This window comes from Aythya ferina (genome assembly GCF_964211825.1).
Source record: "Aythya ferina genome assembly, chromosome: 9".
Taxonomy (NCBI): Eukaryota; Metazoa; Chordata; class Aves; order Anseriformes; family Anatidae; genus Aythya; species Aythya ferina.
In genome coordinates, this window is record NC_140305.1 from 4506792 (window position 1) to 4531939 (window position 25148).

The 25148-nt window shown below is 38.4% G+C and overlaps 2 protein-coding genes across 5 annotated transcripts in view; one reads left to right on the forward strand and one right to left on the reverse strand.

The window, feature by feature from the left end:
- Positions 1-102, reverse strand: part of ZBTB38 (zinc finger and BTB domain containing 38) — a 23572-nt gene extending 23470 nt beyond the window's left edge. The window contains exon 1 of one of the 2 annotated variants that reach the window (XM_084530125.1): positions 88-102. The gene's annotated coding sequence lies outside the window, so the exon portion shown is untranslated. Of the gene's footprint in view, positions 1-42; positions 61-87 lie in introns of those variants that run through there. The other variant, XM_084530124.1, reaches the window with a different exon arrangement.
- Positions 1-24959, forward strand: part of LOC311441698 (uncharacterized protein) — a 26310-nt gene extending 1351 nt beyond the window's left edge. For 2 of the 3 annotated variants that reach the window (XM_084530129.1, XM_084530130.1), the window contains exons 3-4: positions 22911-22960; positions 23929-24959. In XM_084530129.1, coding sequence (XP_084386255.1) covers positions 22911-22960; positions 23929-24340 — 462 coding nt within the window. In that variant the 3' untranslated portion in view covers positions 24341-24959. Of the gene's footprint in view, positions 1-21542; positions 21674-22910; positions 22961-23928 lie in introns of those variants that run through there. The other variant, XM_084530131.1, reaches the window with a different exon arrangement.
- Positions 24960-25148: the final 189 nt, after the last annotated feature.

The window sequence follows — 25148 nt, forward strand, 5'->3', positions numbered from 1 at the left end:
GTCAGATTTACAAAACATAAAAGCTACGCTAAGTATACTGACCTAGATAGCACTAAGAAGACTTAAGCAGCATACAAGCATACTCACTGTCAAAGCAAGGAAAACGAAACAATGATTGTCTAACCAAACTGAAAGCAACAGCTCACTACCACAGTATGAATTCCAAAATGCTACATACAGTATATGCACATCTCATGTTATTGGGAGATGCAAAGCTCTTTTTTTTTTTTTTTTTTTTTTTTTTTTTTCCTTCTCAGAGGCTTTTCTTAGCTACGGTTGCACAATGACACTCTGACATCATGGAGGTCAATGCAGCTACTAAAGTGCTCTCATCTTTTTTTTTTCCCCTTAAAAAAAAAAAGGATTTTGAAACATTAAACTGAAATAATAATAATAATAATAATAAAATCTGCATCATCTACTTAACATCTTTCTTTTACCTGCTGAGATTAATGCCACATGCATGTTGTTCTGCTAAATATGTTAAATTGGTATCACCCACTGCAGAGGTTGCACGAGTGTAATTGTGGGAATTAGGTTTTTCCAGATAAGTAGAAGTATTAAAAAAGGCTTATTTTCTGGAAATTTTCAAAATACAATGAAACATTTCAAATATATAATGAAAAAATATGCAGAGAAAAAAATAAAAACTGCTTATCAGATTTTTTAAAATGCCTAATAAACAAAACTGTTTTTATTTTCCTTGTCACCATGTCTCCAAAAGGAGAATGAAAGTACCATGCCACAATTTACTATGACCTGAATTATTTTCCCAGAAGGCTAAACCATCATTTGAGGTAAAACAAACCGTAAGACCCATCTATAGAGCAAACTGCCCCACCCCCACTTCCAGTGACTTCTCATAGCTTCCTTCTCTCTACCCCAAATACCCCAAGCAAATATGCACCACTGACCAGAACTGCGAACATTAAAGTTAGCTCCGAAAATATTTCACAAAAAAAGGCTTATTTAGGCAAATGTTGTTTGCCGTATGTATAAGTGAATATAAATGCTTTCTGACCAGCTGCTAAAATAGACAGATACTTTGAGGCCAGATTCCATACAGAGAGGCACTATCTTTCATCAGACCTGCCAATACAACTGAGAAAAAGCAAGTCGCCAAATTTTCAGGCACATATTCTCATATTCTTCCTTATGAATTTGTGTACCCTATGATTTTTTTTCCTAAAAGAATGATTTTTAAACAGTGAAAACTACTGTTAAGTATTGGATTAAATAAGAAAACATTGCACAGCAACAACAAAAGATTGTTGTGATATGTACATATTGGATTTAAATTAGCTTCTTGTAAAAATAGACGATCTTGTTTCCTCTTCTTTTTTTTAATGATTAATATAGATATATACTCAGAGATTTTTCTTTGGGAAATTATTTGGCATTTTATTCTCTCTCATTTTACAGTCTGTGAAGGAGATGATCCTAACAGTCAGTGCTTTAAAATATTCAGAATACCCTTCCATAAATAGCACATCTGTCACACAGAAAGGGAACCCAGCCAGCAGAAAGGGAGACCAGACCAACAAAAACAACTGCTATTCCTATACATGATTACAAAATAAGTTAGGATTTAAGTAATCGTTTATTTGGATTTTTTTGGTTTGAGCTTTTTAAATTAAGAGCTGTCTGTCAACTGAGCATGCCAGTGTATGTAGGCTTAAAATTAAAAGATTGTTAAGTATGGAAACATTTTGAGTTTTTTTCGTTCATCTCTTAGTCAAATAAGACTATTGGGCCTGTCACCCTGTTTAAAACCATGACAGAGCTCCTATAAATTTCAGGAAGTTAACTTTTGGGTCTTATTTAGCAGTCTGTTAGGTTTACGAATATTTCATTACAGTCTGGGAACTAAGTGGTAGGTTTGCAGCAAAAGACAGATTAGAGCAGCATCACAATAAATAAATATGTTCCTACAATCTAGGGGTCAATGTTCTTATTCTCCCAGGAAAGTACTTTCTGGGAGGGACACAAAAGTCATTTTGTGTTGTGTGATTTAGGGCATAGCAAAACCCTGCCAGCAGCAAACACAGCAGAGGAATCTCACAGTGAACAGGGAAGTGACCTTGTCCAAATCTTTATGCATATCTCTTATTTCAATGGGCCATTTTCAGTGCTCCAGGCTTATAATTCTCCAGGCTTAGATTTCAAGGATTTTATTTCAGATTCTACATAATTTTAGTTCAGATATCAGATTCTAGGCCCTTCATCACTTCATAAATAAATCCAAAAAAAACACACGTAGAGGTTGCACACAGTAGGCCTGATGTTCAAGGCAGAGATATATTCACACTGTATTATTTCTCAGGCAGAAGCTTGGATTTAAGCTCCAGCATGATTTGTGCCAAAACTGTTACAGTCCCAAGACTAGGAACTGGCTTTCCTGATTCTTGACTTCAGAATTCCCTGCCTTTGCTGGGTCAGGAATATGTCAGCCCATGCCATGAGGTTGTGTCAGTTCTTTATTCAATCAGCTTAGAGTGAGGCTATTTCAAGTATCCTCACTGGATCCCACAGTCTGTTTGCTCTGTGAACTTTTTCCACTTTAAAGCTTCCTACTTGTAAACATGCTTCCTCTTCCGCTGTTTATCACCACTCTAGAGCAACAACATTTAATCTCCCCTTGCACATGATAGTTTATCTAAATTGGTGAGGAGTGAAGAGTCCCAATGCCACTTTGTATTGCAACCTCCACTTTGTGGTATACAGTTTCTCAGACGAAGGGTCCTAATCCTCTGTATAGATCATTTGGGTAGCAGGAGCAAAAGTCCCTGAACAGTACTGATTTTTGTCTGAAAGTATTGCCACACCGTGTTATCTTAAGCAGGAAATACATGAGTGTAGTCTGGTAGATTGGGAACTATGCCAAGGACCAACCTTAGAGAGATAAGGCTGGAAGAAGACTAGCAGGGAAAAAAAAATATCCATTCAGTTTTATACAGATCAGCTCACTTCTGTTTTTATTCAACATGGACCCATGCTGGACCAAAAGAATAAATTGTCCCTCTAGCTATAGAGGACACCCTGGATGTGAGAGTTATGCTCATGATATAAATGAATTAATAGACCTATGTACAGGTGGGCTTATTCCCATTTCAGTACTTAGTGTTTTTTTTTTTGTTTGTTTTAAATTTAAAAATGTTTGTTTTGCGTTGCTCATTTATTTGACAAACTATAGAATCAATCCCAGTCTCAAGAAACTGTAGTCAACTGCTCTGTGATACCATCCCTGCAAAGCAGTGACAAGGGGACATGAAGCACAGCTGGGAATGCAGGGTGGGGGTTTTCTGAAGTACATACCAGTAACATCTACAGTCGTTCAACAAACCTGCTCTTGGAATAACTCTTTCAGCCTCTTAATTTAGCTGCATTAATTACATTTGTCTCTTCATTCCACTAATGTTACTGGAGGAAAAAAAAAAAAAAAAAAAAAAAGAAGAAAAAGAACAAAACTCTATTGATGAATAGTAAATTTGAAGTTCAGATTACGGAACCTGAAGTCTGCCTTTCTAGAGCCACAGGCAACCAATTTGGGTAAGCACGTAGCAAAAATTGCCCCAAGACTTACAGATTAAATCATTTGTGTGCTGACAGTCTTCCCAGACTTTACCACAATTCCTTCTGTGTCTCTATATGGCTGGACACATTCTTCCCGTATTTGCTTGGAAAAAACACAGTTGTTTGCAGTTATTCCAATACATGCTTTACAGACTTCAATTTTTGATTGCCATACACACATAAACAGGCCATGAAAAATAATGCTTAAGTGATCTGGGCAGAACAGAGTTCAAACTCCTGGTATCCCTGTTTAGATGGTGATGTTTTTCAGCACTGCTGAATTAAATGAATAGCAGCATAGGAATGCATTTTTTTTTTTTTTTTTTTAATATTGAGATTCTACAAAAATAGCAGATACTATATTCTGATATACTGCATTGTATCAATGTGTTCTGAATCTGTATGAATTAGGAAAAAGCGTGGACTTACCTAAACTGAAGAATCACAGACAAGTCACATATTAAGATATATGGAGGTGCTATCTATGTTTTTTTTGTGAAGCACTTCTAACAGCCACTTACAGTCTAGTACTCTATAAACTATAGAATTATCTTTAAGGATTAAAACACCTGGGATTCACTGTAAACAAGTGATAAAAGGCATTTCTTTAAAACCTAAATCTATCTGAAGAATCTGAAGTGATGACTTTACAGGTTGTATCTTTGTATTCTCTGTGTAACATGACGCTCAAAATGGTCAGCAATAACAAGTGGCTTTGTCTTACTTTTTCTCTGAATAGAGCTTTAATTACCTCTATTGATGAGCATAGTGTCTCCCTCTAATTATACCGCCTAAGACCCTATTTGCTTTCTGAACTGCTGCCAGACACTATGCCAAAGGTTTCATATTTCTGACTCGTATCACTGACTAATTTACCCGATTAACAAACTTAGATATTGAAGCTTTTTTTTTTTTTTTTTACTCTGTCCATATCAATTTTATTTTTCTCTGTATTAAATGGTGCAAAACACCTGACAACCCTACTTAGACTTTTCCTGTGCTTCTCTTGTGTTGATGTACACAATGGGTGCTCACATCACCTATTTCTTCTCTTCTGATTTTAAGGGGAAGACTTTTCTTTTAGAGAGCAGCAAACACAAAGATTCAATACGGGAAGAGGCTCTTTTTTTCCCCTGTCACACAAAATTCTGGATAGAGATACAAACATTTTGGCTAAGTCATTGTTAACATGTACTAGACAGCAGGCAAGAATGACAATAATAATTAGGTTGAAAAAAAAATTCTCAGAACAGTCAACATGGAATCTATTCTTTGCAAAAGAAAGTCTGGCTATTTTACATCATAGAAGAAAGTTTCCTTTTATAAATTCCTCAATAGAGTTACTTCCAAAAAACATAATTTTAAGCAAGATCAGTTTTGTGGACATGGTTGCTTACAACCGTAATTGATTCTTTGTTCCTCCCTAAAGTTTGAACAGGGACTATTCAGATGTTTTGGAGAACAGAGAGGATGATGATAGCACACATTTCTCATTATTGTGAACATTAAGAAATTAATTTTGAACAATACAAGTGCCAGAACACATAGGGGTAGGATGCTGAAGTATGTCAGCAGAAAATATAATGTTTTGGAAGTTACAAGAAAACTGTTTTGCATTCAATAAAATCAAATGTCACATAATAGGACAAAGAAATCTCACATCCCATGTGTACAGATGATTGTGTCACAGCTCCAAGCAGTAACAACATATGTAGCAACAACTACAACAAAAAAAAAATCCATTTCAAGCTTACTTCCTCAGGCTCACCTATCCATTATGCTGCAAAGGGAAGGCTGCTCACTGTGGTCAGTATATCTGCTCAATCTGTTTCTCCCAACCAGTCCACCTCTAAAGCTTGCGCCTTTTTCATCTGGTCCTGACAAATTAGAGGGGATTTCTTGTATCAGTCTTCCAACTATTAACCTGGTACATGTAACCAAAACCCAAGAGTATTAACAATGAATTCCAGGCTACTGATCTTTTCCTGCCATGGTATAGCTTGAGATTTGCCTACTACCAGTCTCCTATACTGCTATCATTGCTACGGTTAAGGCCTATTTATAGTCCCCGCTAGTGAGGTAACTAATTTTAAGAAAGATGTTCTACAAATTGCAGATCTCTGAAGTCTAAACTAGTTTAGCTTGAACTGAGGTCAAGTGGTATCCCAAGGAATTCCAATGAAATTCTAGGACTAAAGCTAGCGAGCAATGATAGTGCTTTTTTAGAGAGCCTTATATAAAAGGCTCTATTAACAATAATAATACACTTTTACAGCATGTTTTATCCAACAATCTCAGAGATCATTACAAACATTAATTGAGCCTAACTATAGCCTGCAATAAATTAGCATTATTATGCTAATTTTATGGATGGAAAGAGAAAAAGACAGAGAGGTTAACTGATGCACACAGGAACAGAACCCAGAACCATGTGCACAAGTGGATAATCCCAACCAGGAAGATTTGTCAGACAAATGGAAATGGGATGTCAGATACAAACATTATAAAAGGCTTCCCAAACCATATTTTGTTATTTATGCACACCAGAAATTATTGGTTATGCTGAGTTACTTGGGTGCAAATCTAGAAGTGGAGAATATTTTAAGTTATGGCCACTAGAACTGAATCAATCATTTGTATTATTCACACTATGACTTCAAAGAAAAGGACAGGATGACTGCATTCACTTTTCATTAAAACATCAACCTAGATATAGAAAAGAGGGCACAACAATTAAAATAATACAAACATGTCTCCTTGAGAACCATTCCGATCTCCTTCATCAAATCCAAGCTCTTGAAAAAAGCATTTAATAGCTGTTTGGGCTGCCTTTCCTTACTGAATATCCTAGAAATTGGTTAATTTGGTACTCATTAATCTTAATCTATCTTAATCTGATTTAGTATAGCTCGAGCTGTACCAAGCATCAGAGACTATTCTAGACAAAAATAATCCTTAATCTTTCTTCTACCCTTGATACCATTCATCTCTTCCTCTGTACACCGGCAGTCTGTTTGATGTGTCTGCTTGGCTCTGCTACCTCTTAGACCGCCCTTTCACCGATTCCAAATGTGTTCATGATAGTTGATAAATTCTGGAACTTCGGAAGTTTCTAAAATACTCCAATCTTTATGCAAATATTTCTTACTAGTGCTAAAGCAAATTATTTTTAATTAAGTGCTTAACAGATTCTGCAACAGTAATGGTAGAAGAAAGCAAATATTCTTATGAATATCCAACAACAAGTAATGAGTAATTTATGAGATGCATTTTTTCCCTACAACATACTGAATAAATTCTTTGTCATTACCATTTCCCATCTTCATAGATCTTCTTAAAGACTTCTTACTTGTTTATATTGAAGATACATTTTATTTGCTGGTCAGTTCCAGCTTTTTCAGTTCTGATTAAAAAAAACAAAAACCAAAAAAACCCAACCTCTTATTTAGTAAAAAATAAAAAAATAAAAAATATGTTTGCATATGAGCTGAATAGGAGAGTCACAAAGCAGATCCAGAGTACTCAGCTGCAATACAAGCTTCTTCAGCATGCCTAAATCCAGATCTAGAGAGAACATGTGAATGATCAAGAGCACGCAGCTCAGTCTCCATTTCTGATTAATCACTATCTTCCCTGATGCAAATAGGGTCAATGGCAAGAGTTTTTTCTTGAAGATTTCATTTAATGGGTCAAAGATTTCAGAGGTTATTATTTTCTAAATATTCCTGGTTCAGATACATGCCCAATCAAGATATTACTTTAATTCTGACAGAAAAGATATATTAGAAAAAAAAAAAAAAAAAAAGTAGAAATATTAAGTAATTAAAGCAAAAAACAGTACTAAATGGTCTCACCACCACACAATTCAGTTGGCAGATGCAAGCACAAAACACTTGGATTTTGACCCCTTTCCCATTCAAAACGAATTGAAAGTTGACTCTGTATGCCCAGCACCATTGGGCCTAAATGAATATGCTTACTGCTTTGCTCACTTACGTACGAAAGGCCTAAACAACTACATTGCCAGTTGCAGGATGTACCTGTGGTGGGGCCTTCGTGTCCCAGAGATAGTTTGGATAGCACCAGAACAGAAGACACACTATTATTGTTTTCAGCCCTGGCAAATCACAAGTCCCCAGGATTCCAAACAGACCTGGTGTGTACACAGTAAAATTCCCGATCTTTCACCTCAGCGATCTTTCAGCCAGACTTCCAGAAGCACTTCAGGGTGAAGTTACATGAACCACTCTTCCGCCCTGAGTACATCCATGCCTTGTTGTCTTCAAGAGCCGACATTATTGCTCCAGTTCATCATCTTGCTGCACAAACTCTTGTGGTAGCACAAGGAAGAAGGGTGTGAACACGCGTCTGTAGTTGAAGAAGAAGCAGGACCACTTCCCTTGGAAGCGGCTCCTGTAAGAATATCTTCGTTGTTACTGCCACCTCTGAACAGTCTTGTGATTTCTTGAGGCTGATGGGAGACAGTCAGAGACCACGCTACTACGACCACTACTACACACTACTACTACCAGTACCTGATCCTTATCAGGGATTACCGAGGGCTGGCTGCTCCCTGAGGGACAAGGAGATAAAAGCACAGCAAGCAGAGTAGAGGCACCACCAGATATCATTGCACCTAAACAAGGGAGCGGGGCAGGCCGGCTGTGGTAGCAGCCAGGGTCAACGCAGATCACAGAGCAAGTTCATAACAATGACGCAGGACTAAAACAAAGCTGAGAAGTCACCATGTAGATCAGGACTGGGCACAATCCTGTAGTTATTAGGCATGTCAACAGCATCAGAGCAGAGCTGAGACCGAGCAGGAAAGCCAGTTCAGGATAACGCCCAGCAAGGATCAGAAATAACCTTGTGATCACCCAACAGGACCATGGTGACAGGACCAACATCAGGCTGCAAAGTCCGTTCACAGATCTGAGATCACAACACTCCTCACTAACCCAAGTCAACAGACTCCACAGCCAGGCACAAGCATGGCTACTAGGAAAATTGGTGCACCCAACCTTAAATAGAGCCCCGGGGCCCACGGACAAGGGTGTAGGAGGAGGCTCCAGCTGAGGCCAATAAAGGCCTATTAGTGCTCTCAAGGTCTTGACAGTCCTACTGCTTCTTCCTTTCCCATGGCCTGGCTCTCCCAGCCTCTTTGTGCTAAGCCTTAGCATTTGTGGTGCTGCCTATTGAGTTTGACCAGATCACCAGTTCGAACAAAAACTGATTTTCTTTGTTATTTCTGGATATATCCCACCACGCTGCTATATGGGAGAACTCGGCTTGGAGCTGAGAATCAATGGATAGTGGCAGATGCGGTGGCAGCGTGGTCTAAGCAGGGCCTATGCCACTTGTGAAACTACACCCCACGTTTTCGGGAGTGGTTTGAGTACAGATTTTCATACTGCAATTACCTCCTAGCTTCAGAGCAGATATATTACAAGTGTCATTGCTCACAGATGTCTGTATAGATATGATTCTGTAAGTTAAATTAATTTTTGTAGTAATACAGCTCCACTAGATGATCCACAGGCACAGCTGTGGGTGTACTTGCATTTCCTTAATAGTGATAGAGAACATTCAGTGTCTCAAAGAACATATTCTGGAGAAGAAACGTTAAAATAAAGGAGAACCAGACACAAGGAAGACAAAGAAAGGGAAAAGGAAACTTTTTTTTTTTTTTTTTTAAATCAGAACTCGCTTTTTCTTTCTACACCCTGTGTAATAACCCAGCAATGGAATGCAAATTAGCATTCATGTTTTTTTTAAACAATAGCCTTTGTGTTTCAAACCACACTGTCAAAGTAAAACAATCCAAGTAAAACATGTTCACAAAATCTTTTGCCAGCAATGTGCTAACCAGTTTTGTTAGAAGCTTCTAACACTGAGAGTAAATCTGTTTTGGAAAGTAATCATGCAAGTTCAACTCTTCTTAACTGAGCTTAAAATGTATTTTCTTTCACAAGCTAAATTTCAGTCTGCTAATTCACAGCAAATTCAGGGAGAGCAATATGGCCTTACTGTGAGTTTAACTGAAGCTCCAGGCCTAAAAAGCTGGGTGGAACTACAAGTAAGGATGTAACTTGATTTCCAGGATCTTAGTTGTTAATGAAAAAGGCACAAAAAGAACATGGCTTCACCATCAGAGACCACACAACTCACAGCGCATGTGAAAACAGAAAACAAGATGTATCACCAAAAACTATTACCATTTGATTTGAAGGCATTCAGAGAGAATACTTGTGATATACATGATACTAGCTTTACTTCACAGTAGGAACACTAAAAGTTAAAATATGTATTTAGAGCATGTTTTCTCCTGAAAATACCAAAAATTTGGCAAATTAATCCCATGATTATAGTTATTGACGGTAGACATCAGCTTCTATAGAAGAGACTAGATATACTGCTCTATTAAACTGCTATCTAGTCTTCAGCCTATTTAAACCCAAGGACTGTTTCCAATCAGCATTTGTAGAATCTTCCAACCTATCTTTACATGTGTACACAACTACATTTCCTGAGAGAGCTTCTTGGAACTTATGCTGAAAAGCTTGCAGGATAATGGAACATTTATAGTAAAGGCAAGCTTAAAGATACACCCCAAGGTGTTTCTACCTACACTCTCCGAAATGATAACCCATCAACTGTCACCATCATTCTGAAACCCTCAGTATAATTTATCAGAAGACATCCTCTCCATTAACAAAATATAACTATACAATAACCAGCAATAACAATCATAGTCTACCAAAAGGAAAGGATAAGAACAAGAACAATCAGTCTATATGTTTCTTTTTCTATATGGCATATAGTTTTCAGCTATTTGAAGCCTGTTGTTACTCACTGTAGGAAAGCAGGATGGCTGCTTCTGTTCTTTGAGCTTCTCTGCTGCTGTAAAATGGAGCACTGTCTGGACAAATGCAGAGGAGGAACAGCGAGAAAACAGCTAAAGCATAAAAACACAACAAAGCAAAAGTAGCAGTTTCTGAACTCACATATGGAATATGGGGAAAAAGTCAGAAATTAGTTACATCCCTCATTAGGTTTTGCCTACTGGCAAAAATTCTCATTGGCATTACCACTTACTTTCATTAGGAGGAGCTCTATTGAAAAAAAAAGGGTTAGATACTTCTGGAATGTTTAGCATCTTGTTAAATATAACTTGCTGAGCATATTTGTTTGAAAATGTCTGAGTTTACATTAGTTTGTGGTCACCTTACTAATGATTAACCTATGCAAAAATCGGATATAACCTAAAGGTTTATCAAATTAAATTGAATTTAACTGTAATCTCTTCCTTTAAAAGATATTAAAATAACTACATTAATCACAGCCACCATAAATCTTCTCTAGTGACTGAACCTAGGACCATCTGCTCCTACAGTTATAACCCCAAAGAAGTAAAGAGGCATAGAAAGGGAAAATTGAGAACTGCTTCCTGGAGTCTGGGATGTGAGACTCCTTGCCAAGGCAGCAAATGCTTGTGAACAAGACAGTCAGAAGAGAGAGTCCCTCAATCACTCTACTCTTATTGCCAAAATTCTGCAGAGATGACAGTTTCCACCACTATTCAAGTTTCAAACTGCGGTTTTTCTAAATCTGGTGCTGTATTTTCAATGATGGTAAACTGCAAAGATTCAGCAGTTAAGTGATACTCAGAATGGACTGCTACAAACTGTGCTACTCCAGTCCTCAGACAGCACTTTTTTTCCATCTATCAGCTTGGAGTTTCCCCACCTCCCTATAGCAGAACCCTTTTCACCTTCTCTACTCTCCTGTCTCAACATTGTGCATAAGAGGATAAAACAAGCACCAGGATATCGATTTATGTATGCTGAAAAATAAATCTTTATTTTTATTATTATTATTACTATTTTCTAGTATTTTTTGAAATTATTTTTAACCTCTGTGGCTAATATGGGCCTGTGGTATCACTATGTAGGTTGTTTTCATGTTTTTACATAGCACTCCAGAGATGCTGAAGCTGTGTAGCTCTGGCTGACATGCTTAGTCGGTGTTGCGCTTCAGAATTCATGCATTGTTTCTGACATCTTGTGATGTTTTCCTCACTAAACTCTAGGTTTAAACAAGCACTAATGAAAGCGCAGACCTCCAGTAGTCTGCATGGCTCCCCAGCATGGCTCAGCACATGGCCTGGTGGGTGGCTGTGCAGGGGCACTGGTGAGCAGTGCTGGGCTGGCAGCCCCCATCCGCAGCCTGCCAGGATCAGGCAGCACTAGCCTCAGCATGCACACAAACCTCAGGCCTTTGTTTTCCAAGTCATTACTTGGCTACCATACTCTCTGTTTATGATATACTATTAGGCAGTAAACCTTTTTTTCCTCGGTGTACCTAAAACTGAGGGCTCGTTCCAAATGGTAAAGTGGAGCTTATTATCAGCTGGCTTTAATTTTCAGTTCCCATGCAAATTGTGCTGTACTTACAATATTAACTTAGTATAAACGCCAAACCAAAACCAGCTTATCTTCTGTCTGATCACAGAAGAAATTGGCAAGTGGTTGGGCTCATACTTCCTCATTTTTTTTTCATACTTTAAGTTTCAGTGGAGGATTTCATTGGTTCACCTAACTCACTGCTAAATGAGCAGTTTTCACCTTCTTTTTCAGCCGCTTGTTAGACCTGCAAATACAAGATCACATACACATGGCCAATGTTTTCAAATTTAAATGTCACAAGTTAAACATGTAAGTATGTAGTGAATCATACAGTACCTCAGCAGCTACTGAAATTTCGCCCTGAATGCAGTGTATTTTTTTTCCTCATCACAGAATTATGGGATAGGATTGTGGAATCCTATGATTAGAAGGAATATTAGCTTTTATTTGGAAAAAAGAAAAGAAGTTTATTTTCACATAATTTTTATTTTTCACAGGTATATATAAAAGCTAAAAACAAGCATATCCTAAAAGGTTAAACATTAAAGACAAGTAAGCCACAGATTTGATTTCCTGTAGTTCTACAATTATTTAAAATCTGGTAGTTCATTTTCTGATGTATGTACTCATAACGGGGTCTCTTGGGGTAGTGATGCTGGAAAAAAAATCCATTAAATTTTTTTTTATGCCTTAGGTAACCTCTCCAAAAATAAAAATCCAACTCTTAAAGGTGACTGCTAGACTTTTCAGGGGATATAGCAAGTGTGGGGAAGCAAGATGTAAAAAATATGTATGCCCTTCCTCAAAGTACATGTTCAGAGGTCCTATAAGAACAATGTGTCAGCTTTGTAAGATCAAGAGCTCCTTGCTTGACAAAATTTGTATGATAGCGGGAATGGGAGTGAGGCAAAATTTATAGAGCAAGATTTATAAAGCAAGAAAGGTCTATCCAGGATACTCCACACATACTCCTCGGCACACTGAGATATGGAAGAAACTCACTTTTGTGAGGAAGACAGCTTTATAGACAACACATTTCAGATGCAAGAAAGAGGATTTCTTCCATCATTTTATCCTCACAGGTTGCTGCAGTGTGATGTGTACCAAAGCAGTTAACACAAACATTATAGACAACATAGTTGCTGTTCTTGTGGAGGAGAGACTCTACATTGCACAGGGATTAATAAGACTATTAAGATAAATATGAAGAAACGAATGAGAAAATAGCTATGTTAAGTGCTACATAGGAGTTCATTTGAAGTACATTTACGAACATAACAGAGTTGTGGATATAGCATATGCTTGCATAATCCAGCCATCACAAGCAGAGATGCAGTGACAAACATGTAAGTTTGTGCTTTCAGCCAGAGGACGTCTAGACTATAAAAGTGTTTGTAACTTGTTAGCACATGCCAAAACAAAGCTGTCATAATTACCCATGCTTACTTGTGCAGGCTAGCATAGACTATACTCTATTAGTTATGCAGTCTTACCTTTTGTGATTATGAAGATACTGTTCTGTAAGGTGGTTAAGCTCCCTTAAATTCCAGCCAGTGCTGTATGAACACTTTGTACAAGACTATTCAAGGCTTTCTTGTTTGTTTCACAGTGCTGGCATGATGGTGTTTTCTGAACTACAGAACAGCTAGAGTTTTACATTTGGGATCAGTCACCTAACTCAGTAAACTGAATAGATGCTATGTCATTATTGTTTATGATGTGGTCAGAAAATGAATTAAGTCTTTGCCTACTGGCTTGCAGTTCTTTGTTTTGCAGACCATAAACCACAGAACTAAAGCACCGAGGGAATAACCAAACAAAAATGCTGATAAATTTATATAGTATTATGAGGGTGTCTTCCAACAGCTGTTATTATCAAACACAGAAGAAGATTCAAACTCATTTGCAGTCCATGAATAATGATAGTTTTTCTGGCCTTTTTATTTGAGCTATTTAAATGGCCAGCATGTTTTCCTTCTCTGCAGAAGAGGCACTAGACAATTACAATGATGATTGTAAGAACTACAATTAAAAAAATTCCAGCTGTTCTGGCAAAATTTCCAAGCGCAGTTGGGAAAGGGGGTTCTTTTCTGAATATATCTTCAGGTATTTCTTTTATTCCTTCTCTTAGTAGCAGGCAAATAGCTTTAAGGTTTTTTTGTAATCCAGCCATAAGTGATGACTTAGTGTTTCACCGCGTGCATCAGTGGTAAATATTGCAAAGGACAGCACACACAGCAAGACACTGGTTAAGTGCCATTGAAGTCAAAGTTCTCCTCCCACTTGTTCCTTGTATGCCAAAGATTATCTAGATTACAATTGTGGAGTTCTCACATCAAGTGCTTCTACTGTGTAGCAGACAGTGCCAGTCACAGAGGTGAGAACAACAGAGGCGTTGAACTCACACATGAAATCACTGAATTTCTTTCATCATTGGAAGAGTGATTTCAAACTATTTTTGATATTAGCAACCTAACTGAAGCAATAAACATGAAATCAACTGTATAAAGGGGTGTTTTTACTACATTTTCTTTATGCAGTAATACAGACTATTTCCCTTCTGGTGAATTACTGAATACGTTCGTGATCTTTAAAGCCAGCTCCCAGGTCCTATAAAAGAAAACAAACCATAGATGTCATACTTTGCACAGCAAGCTATTTCCCTCCCACCAACCACAGGCACAGTTAGCAGCTACTCACAATAAGAGATCATTGGCTGCACACATTTATTAGCTGAGTTTACTGTAACCTTTATTTTTGCTGTATTGTTTTTCATGATTGGAAAAATGTCAGACAAGGACCTGTAAAGCATATTCCTAACGGTCTCCTTTTGGTGGCTATTTAGCAAAAAGATGAATTTAAGAGAGTATGGAAGCAAAAAGTATCCTCACCATAAAAAACATTTTTCATAGTTAGCTGGTAGCTAGTTCCTTTAATGATATTTAGAGGGCCAAACAAGGAACAGACAAATAAAGAGATTAAGATACTCTTTAAACCTTCTTCATGGTCCCTCAGTAGGCAGAGGAGTAATTGTGGTTTAACGCCAGTAGGCAGCTAAGCCCCACACTCCCTCCTTCCAGTGGGATGGGGAAGAGAACTGAAAGGGTAAAAGGGAGAAAACTTGGGGATTGAGATAAAGACAGTTCAATAGATAAAGCAAAAGCTGCAAGCATAAGCAAAGCAAAGTAAGGAATTCATTCCCTGCTTCCCATTGGCAGGCAGATGTTTAGCCATTGCCAGGAAAAGAGTCCTTCATCGTGGGTAATGGTTAGTGGGAAGACAAACTCCGTATCTCCCTCCAAGTGTGCCTCCCCTTCCCCTCTATTTTCCCCAGCTTTTATTGCTGAGCACAAGATACAGTATAGAATATCCTTTTGGTCATTTGGGGTCAGCAGTCCTGGCTGTCTCCCCTTCCAAATTCTTGTGCACCTCCCTGCTCGCTGGCAGGGAAGCATGAGAAACAGAAAAGACCTTGCTGCTCTATAAGCACTGCTCAGCAATAACTAGAACACTCCTTTGTTGTCTTGGTCACAAATCCAAAACTTAGTACCATAAAAGCTACTATGAGGAAACTTAAGTCTATCCCAGCCAAAACCAGCAGTGCAGTGAAATAAGCTTGCAATACAATAGCCCAAATAGCTAAAGCATTTTGGCCTCCAAAACCATGACCCAAGTGTCTTTCACAAGTACTACATTTAGTAGAAAAATAAGGTATATTCATGAAAGGACTTACCTAGCACCCAGTATGACAATCTGCTCTGAATGTTTGCTTTAAAATATCTATATAGATGATAGTTCTGAACAACATTTAAAATTTTCTTTTTGTAGTCAGAAATATATGATTTTTCATTAGATCAATTGATTTTCAGGCATTTTCAATGGATACTCCCTGTATTTGCACATGACTGAGAAGACTGAATTTAATGCTTAAGAACAATGACAAAACAACAAAAAAAGATATTTCAGAGGGATCACTGCAAATGATCTGAGGAATCTCAGCTTCTCCCATCTGAGCATCAGTTAAGAAAGAACTTAGGTACAGAAACACTAGTTTAAGCGTTTCCAAAGCAGTTAGGTAACTTGAGAGCCTGTTTCCAAAAGTCATTTAATAACTGATGCACACTTTCATTTTGCTCATAGCTTGTTGCTGCTAAGTTGTTAGCCATAGGATTACCACAAGCAACCATGTTTCCTGGCTAACACGGTTGCTTCTGAGAACAGTTGCCTAATTTTTATTACATGTAAAGCCAGACTGTGGTTGTTTGTAATATAACAGTAAACCATAAACAGGTACAAGGTATAATTTCTGACTTGACAAAACTGTGTAGCTAGATTTTACATATTTTGTCGATAGGCAGCTTCTTCAGGAATACTTCTGTGCATAGACAGTATGGGGATAGGGCATAGTCAGCATCTCCTTACTGAGTCTGCATGGTACAAGAAGGTGATATATCTCTAGAGATACATGTGAGACAATGAAAACATGCTTTAAAATGTTCCACACATGCTGCAAAAAGTTTGGGGTAAAATATGCAGTGTAGGAGGTTTGCTTTGATGAGTATATATCAGGGGCAGATATTCCAAGTGCTTTTCACATCAAAGGAAACACTATTTCTTTTCTTTTATTTAAGGAAAAGGGAAAGTAGTGACCAGTGACTACAGCTTCTCTCACAGGAGACAGTCACTTGTTCCTCACAATCTCTTTACACTAATACATTAATTCAGAGTAGAGTTATGGCTTCTAGCCTTCAACCTACTCCGCACAGACCAACTTCAATTTTCACTAGGGCTCTGTGCAGTCATAAGGCGTCAGTTCAACAATGTCAGTACTGACGTCTGGAGATACTTTTAAAATGCACTGCTTTGTCATAAATCAGCCTTCTGGTCTCCTGGAATAATCTGTTTAGTAAGGGTGTCACTTAGCTACTTCTGCTATGTGTATATATATATATATATATGTACATATACAGTAGGCATTCTGTCTTCCATTTATTGCATGGAGGAATGAAAGCATGCACTAAATGTGCAGAAAAGTGCTATTGCTTATTATAATAAGCAGAATAAACATAGTAAATTAAACCGCTGTCTCCTGTGGTTGTCAGGGGCCCTAGAAAGTCAATTTTTATATGCATAAATAGCTATATATATGCTTTGCTTAGTCATTCGTTTATCAGTTGGTCATTTCCTTTGTACGGGCAAAAGGAAATGGTAGCTTGAGTGTCTTATCTGCAGTTTAGATTTGTGTGCTGATTTAGATCAGTATGCAGACATATTGTAAATTAAAATTTATCAATTCGCACAACTCTTGCAATGGAGCCATGGGGACCATTCGTGCGAGTCTCCTCCTCCAACATGTTCAAGCACAGCTTCATGCCCGTTGTGGGCAGCAGTTGGACACAGTCTGCAATAATTATAGTTGGCATATAAAAGGAACCTTACTTCAGTGCTTAGATGTAAGACTGCTGTTAGGAGATAGTCTACAAAACCAGCAGGCTCTTTAAGAGGGAATCATTCCCAGGGATCCAGCGGTGCCGGTCAAGGGAAAGCTCAACATGAGTCAGCAGTGTGCCCAGGCAGCCAAAATGGCAAACTTCATTCTGATGGGCATTAAACACAGCACAGCTGTCTGGTCAAAAGGGGTGATTCTCTCACTATATTTAGCATTAGTGTGGCCTCACCTTGAGTATTGTGTGCAGTTCTGGGCTCCACAATATAAAAAAGATGGTAAGGCATTTGAAAGTGTCTAGAGGAGGGCAACAAAGTTGGCAGTAGGGCTGGAAGGCATGTCTTATGAGGAGAGACTGAGGGCACTTGGGTGGTCTTCTCTGGAGAAAAGGAGGCTGAGAAGAGACCTCTTTGCTATCTGCTCACCTGAGCGCGTGAAATGGAGATGGAGGTGCTCCCTGGTAACCAGTGATAGAACATGAGGGAATGGCAAAAAACTGTGTCAGGGGAGGTTCAGACTTGACATTTGGAAAAAATTCTTTACTCTGAGGGTGGTCAAACGCTGGAACAGGCTTCCTGGCAAGGTGGTTGAGGCCTGTCATTGTCCAAGAGGCATTTGGATAACGCCCTCAATAATATGCTTTAAATTTTGCTTAGCCCTGAAGTGGCCAGGCAGTTGGATTTGATGATCTTTGTAGGTGCCTTTCAACTGAACTATTAAAATTCTAATTCACTGTGTCTTACCGCAGTGAATCTTCTGTGACCGACCCAAATCGATCCAATAGAGACCCTCAGCAGTATCATATTGCAGCAGAACTTTCACAGGCTACATTTCTTTATACTACCTCTTTGATTAGAAATTCATAACATATTTTCACCTATCATATATATGTTAGACTTTGCAATAGTGTTTTTTATTGTCGTTTTTTAAATGCAAGAAAAAATGGATGGTCTGGAATGGTAGAGCCTTTGTTTTAGTAAGATTTTTGATTGAAACTTAAAAGAGTTTAGGCATTGAAATTGAAGCCAGATTATGTCTTCATCTGTCATAAATAAATCAATCTCTTTTGCTCTTATTTAGATTGGACTAGCTTTGCACTAGTGTCACTACATTAGCTTAACAGTAATTAAGTGTGGGTTGGAAACACTGAAACAAAGCCCCACCGGTTTTACTTGTCAGACTGAAGAAAACAGGATTTCTGAGACGCCAAAGTTTTAAGCCATGTCTGAGCTGCCTTCATGTGGTTGACTATTCACATCACAACATAAGCAAGAGCAGTACTGGGATCACCCTAGCAGACACCAGGAGATAGATTACACTAATTTGGTAGATTCTCTAACTAACATTTAATGAGCTCAATCACAATAATTCCAGTGCATCTTGTAGTGTCTACTTTGCATATCACTCAATGACACCCTGATGTTTTTTTGTTTGTTTGTTTGTTTTGTTTTGTTTTTAATTGAAGTCCTAGGAAACTTTTCTAGTAAAATTTCTGTTTTTCTGGGAAATTTTCTGTAGCCCTCTGCCATAAGGGAAGTATTTGCCTGATCTACAAAGCTAGTGCTGTATCCTGTATGTTCTGTGGAATCAGCACATATACCTGGTATAGAATAAAAGTCTTCACCTTGCAGATTTTCCAATTTTACAACACCTTAAACATGTTAAGACTGAATTTGATAGGAACTGAAACCTGTTCCTGCATGATTAGTGTTTATATAGAAAGTGAAAGCTTAATTTTAAAAGTATCGCAGATTTCATTTGGAGTATTTAATCTGACAATCTAAAGAAGTAAAGCTCTTCCATTTTTTGATATATATATGCATATGCATACATATATGCATATGTAAACACACGTGTATATGTGTATACATATATGTAGATATGTAGATACAAATTGAAATACAAATACACGCATATTTCATGGTAAAGTAATGGCCTCTCTTCTACTGATGGGTTACTGCTAGTTGCAATAGGACAGGGCGGGGTTGAGATAGATTTTGGGGAATTCATGCTGAATGCTTTCTAGCTTTGTGACCCAAGTTTAATTGGGCTCATGAGAAAGAATGTTCCTAACTATAGGTAAAATTTAGGAAGATAGGACACATTCAAAAATAACTTGGTTTTGAACCAATAATCTGTTCCAAAAATTAGGAATGTCATTTAGAGAAGTTTCACGATTAAAAAAAAAAAAAAGATTATATGAACAAAGTGAATTTAAATTATGAGAATGAAAAACTGAAGTAATTCAGTAGTAGGAAAATTTGGTAAGTTTTAACATACTAAGGCAATATTTAAAGACATATGCCATCAAATCTTGGGGAACACTCTCTCAATATTCTTTGTGTTCCCAATATGTTTTCTAGGATTCCTGTCTGGAAATTTTATAAAAATCTTTCTTCTACCCAAGTACAGTACAAAAGTGAGAACTGTCAGTATTTTTCTTGTGGCATGAAACTATTTAATTGCATATAGTTCACCTTACCTGTCCATACCATAACCAACTCAAAAAGAAATCTTCAAGACTGTGTCAAAATTTTCTCAGAAATGTATAAAAATAATTTAGAAATAAGTCCTCTTTAATAACGCAATATTAAGTATTATGAGAAGGAATAGAGGAAAGACTACCCAGTGGGAAATAGCTTGAGTGATTCTTACAAGGTCACGGCATTATATAGGCATAATGTATAAATAAGGGAGATGAAAGATGTGGTTGAGCACGCACAAATCCTGCATCAGCATTATCCATTCTTACTGCTTATTAGTCAACTCTTTGTATCACATTTCAGATTGGATCTTTGCTTTTTTGTGAAGTCCTATAGCCTTCAATTTTTTCCAGGGAGGTTCAAGAGAGCACTTTCTAAATGCTGTAGAAATAAATACATATAAATAAAAATATCATTGAAATATTAACTCACCTTTAATGAAAAAGTCCTCCCTGGGATTCTCTTCAACATTTTCCAGAATCTCAAATGCACACAGTGAATTTTGACTGTGGAAGCAAAATGTAAGTGGCCTGGGAAATATAACTGAAGCAACCACAAAACATTTGTACTTTTTAGATAAATTTTGGGTTGAAGCCTTAGAATGACAACAGCCATCCACCCCCAAGTAGACATCTATGGAAGTCCTGAAAAGTTAGCTGAAGCCTGCCTTGCTTTGTTCATGTTCATGACCAGCTGCAACCTTGCACCCTGTGTAGCAGATAGCATCCAGCAAACAGGGGTATCTGTACCAGAACAGTTTGTGTAGGGCACAAGGGCACTGGGTAAAACTTGTCTACCATCTTCACTGTCTTGCCCTTGAAAGCTCCTCCTTTGCTCTAGCCACCACAGGTTTGCAGACAGAATTTCCTTTTGCCGGTTCCTCATCCTCAGCATACCTTGTGGCTCTCTATGTGCACAGCATAAGCTGAATCTGACTTACTTTGCTTCAACACAATGCATTGGCATTTTGCTGAGATTTCTCAGGCAGGGCTTGTGACCTGAAAAGGGCTGCAACATACTTTCAGAAAGACACTGGAGCTCTTGTCAGCTTTTGCCTTTTTTTTTTTGGTATAATTATATGGAATTAGAGTAATACAATTATTTTGATTGATGGAACAGGGTTCCAGTATTAAACACATCTAAGAAACAGGTTTATTGCTATTTCTGGGAAAAGAGAAAAGAGAAAGAGAAAAGAGAAAAGGAGAAGAGAAGAGAAGAGAAGAGAAGAGAAGAGAAGAGAAGAGAAGAGAAGAGAAGAGAAGAGAAGAGAAGAGAAGAGAAGAGAAGAGAAGAGAAGAGAAGAGAAGAGAGAAGAGAGAAGAGAAGAGAAGAGAAGAGAAGAGAAGAGAAGAGAAGAGAAGAGAAGAGAAGAGAAGAGAAGAGAAGAGAAGAGAAGAGAAGAGAAGAGAAGAGAAGAGAAGAGAAGAGAAAAGAGAAGAGAAGAGAAGAGAAGAGAAGAGAAGAGAAGAGAAGAGAAGAGAAGAGAAGAGAAGAGAAGAGAAGAGAAGAGAAGAGAAGAGAAGAGAAGAGAAAAGAGAAGAGAAAAGAGAAGAGAAGAGAAGAGAAGAGAAGAGAAGAGAAGAGAAGAGAAGAGAAGAGAAGAGAAGAGAAGAGAAGAGAAGAGAAGAGAAGAGAAGAGAAGAGAAGAGAAGAGAAGAGAAGAGAAGAGAAGAGAAGAGAAGAGAAGAGAGCTATGTAATGTGCTGCTTATTACCAGCCTGAGTTGGGTTTGCAGTTGTTAGCAGTCCACCTATCAATATCAAAAGGTAAGGGCAGAGACGATGGGGGTTCTATGTCTGTCAAGTTCTTGCTAAACAGATGATCATCAGGATACTGTTACTTCAGGATACTTGTTACTTTACCTCTATGGGTGGCATTGAGCAAGGACTGCAAAACCAGTGAGAATTGCAATAAGATGAAGCCTTCTTTCAGCTGAGATCCTACAAGTAGCTGCTACAGACATTAAAATTAGCAATGAGAAGCAGCAACATGCATGTTAGATGGGCACACGCAGAGGCAGCAAGCAGCAGGCCTTCTCATAGCAGAGTGCATTTGGGGTGTAATTGAGGTTTGCTAGGTGCTGCAAACTCAGGAAGTGCAATTTGCACCTCCTCGTGCCAGAAACTGAATGAGTCAGATCCTTAGAGCTTCAATTTTAGCTTTCCTTCTGCCTCCTCATTGTTCTGACTAATGAGATGTTATCATAGCCAGCTAACTATGGTAAAAAACGGCCGCACACACCACATAGCCTCTAGGTTATAGAGCAGCCAGGCTTATACTGGTGTCAGAGCTTAAACAACCACAGACTGCAGTGGAGAAGCTGCAGGCCACTCCAGCTAACTGTAATTTATTAACGGCACTAAAAAACACATAAATCAAGATACAGTGAGCAATATGAACACACTATACTACTATCAAAGCAGCAGACTCATTAGCATCTCAATTTTTAGGTGTCAAATTTGAAACATCTTGAAGGGGCCAGAAGTTCAGAAGGAACTAAGCAGATAGACATAAGGCTTCTAGAATATTAAAAAGCTAGTAATCTCCCAAACAAGAGACTTAAAATATCTAGCAACTTGAAGGCAGACCTGGCTCTCTAAACATATAGAAAACAAGCAAATAAAAATATCCAGAAAAATATTCTACATTATTTGGGCCCCAAATGTGTGCACTGCAGAACAAGTGTCATGTGTTCATGCATTATGGACTGTATAATATCTAATAATGAAACCTCTGTCTTTCATGAAAATCTATACAGACTTACTGGCTATTTTCATAGTGTATATATTTGCAGAATCCAGGCTTCTTTCCAATTTATCCCATTATTTACTATAAACAAAGTATTTCATAAAATATTTTCTGTCAATGGGTAGGAGATCTGTGTTTGTTTCCGTTTATAAGTTAACTTTAATAAGTGGTGAATGAAACCAAGGGTGAAATTAGTTAAAATAATTTAATGTTTGAAAGATTTAGTAACAGTTTGCTTTTTGTGCTCTCCCACAGAAAGCAAGACTTGGCAATCAGCTGATGACTCTTCTCCCTACTGATCTTGTGTAAGTTGAAACCTTGGGCTGACAAAGGATATTGTAAGAACAGTTATCTAAAACTGCCTGGAGCTCTCTGGCAGAATCAGGCCAAGGGGCTTGATTCTAACCCTGCAAATGGTAGTAAAGCTTTGCGGTTGGCTATTGACAGAGTAGGATTAGATCTGGTTCTGTAAAGTTGCTGAAACTACAGAAAATGAAGACCTCATTATTTATTAGTTTTACTTCTTAGTTCACAATATGCTTTTTTCACAAAAAGTAAGGATAAGGTCAATGATGGGACCCTGAAGCTTTCCCTGAAAGAACTGTAGGGAGCAAGAGCAGGGCCATTTAGCTTAGACACAGAGGTCAGATGTACACTTTCCATAGGTCAGACATATACCCTCTATACTATATTCTGTGCTCTCAGAATAGTGCAGCCGACAGTGAGGGACCCTCTGTTCTAAGAGCTGTCAGGTGTATTTCAATAAATACTGAAACCATGGAGAGTTTTCTGAGCCTTATGTGAAACACCAGAGAATCTGGAGTTTGCTGCAAGCAATTTGTAACCTTCTTAGAGGCCCAGGATTATCAGCCTTACTCGCCTATCATGCTCTACCCACTTTTTGGGTCAAAGAGTCATCAAAATAGGGTCAAAGGACTAGCTCATTATTTCCAGTCTTCTCAGCAGTCTGTTCTGAGTGTGGCCGTTGGCTTCTCTGTGACGTAAATGGCATTGTTTGTGAAACAATATAATGCTTATAATTTGTAAAGCACCACAAATTGTGCATGCAGAAGATATTCAATAAGCATTAACAGCTGTTATTTAGTGCAACAACCTTTTATAAAATTCCGAGGATACGGACTATTTGTTGAACAATAAAATCACAGTTTCTACGGTGGCCTTACGTAAACCACATATGAAAACAACAACAATTTGTCCAGAGATCAATCAATACAGAAATTAAAATTTAATATTTAATCTGCTATTTCTGAAGGAGCAGCACTTGCAGAGGGACCGCGGTAAAAAGAAGCCGTCAGAAGAAGCGGCTCTTTACCACACGGGCACGTCCACAGGCCGCCACAGGGCCCGACAGAGGCCAGAGCCTGGCCCGGCGCTGCGGAACGGGCCCCCTGGGGCGGCACCCGCCTGCCGAGGGCCCCCGCGAGCCGCCCGCCCGGCCTGCGCCGCGAAATGGCCGCGGCCCCGTTGGTCGTGTGCCGCGAGGGGAGCTGTGCCCTCACCGCGGCCGAGCTGCAGAAGGGCTCTCCGGTTTTGTGGACGCTAAAACGCGAATGGTAGAATGTCCCGAGTGGGAAGGGACCCAGACGGATCGTCGAGTCCAACTGCAGGACCACCCAAACGTCAGACCGTATGTGGTGACTGTTCATTCCAGGAAACCTCATTAATACTAATTTTAGCTTCTCATTAAACCTCTGTTAAGAAATACGTTGAAAATAAAAACTGACACAAATGTCAGGTCAGTAATGAAATGAGCTGAATAAATCATATGCCTTTTTAAAGGAAATCTCAAGAAGAGGTCTGCAATGTTTAAGCCCTGAAAAGAAAGACAGTGCACCTGAGAAAATAAAAGGCTGAAATAAACATTGTCTCAATGTTACAGCCAGATTAGTTTGGTGAAAAAACTCAGAACGTGAACAAAAAGTGCCTGGAATAGAAGGATGTCAGGGCTTCCAAAACGAAGCTCCAAAAGGTCAACAATAATTTCCTTTTCTGATGTGTAAAAAATAAAGTTGTATTAAAATCATATTTGTGGTCCCTATTAATGCAACTCTAAAGATGACAAACTGAGTTAAGTTAGAGAATGTCTGACAGGTTCTGTTTCCTTTTTCATTTCATGTGTTTCATTTTGTGCTACTTCAGCTGTAGCAGCGAGCAGCAAGAGAAAGGGCATCTCAAACATCTGCCGGCTCCCTTTAAAGCCACCAAGCACTCACTCGAGCCTCCATTTTGAAACTAGAGAAAAGTTAACAACTAACTTTGGACACCCGTGAGCCAACACTCTCTCCTGAACTGATAATCTTTATTACATCCTTATTACACTAAAGGACAAGGAATGCGGCATTTGGGAAAACAAAATGAACAATAGAGCGCTTGTGCGTGTGATGGCATCGCTACATTATTCTGGCCAGCAATCTATTACTTCTCTCTCCCCATCTGATAATATAAGCAGTCGGTGGAAAAATGTCCCTTTCA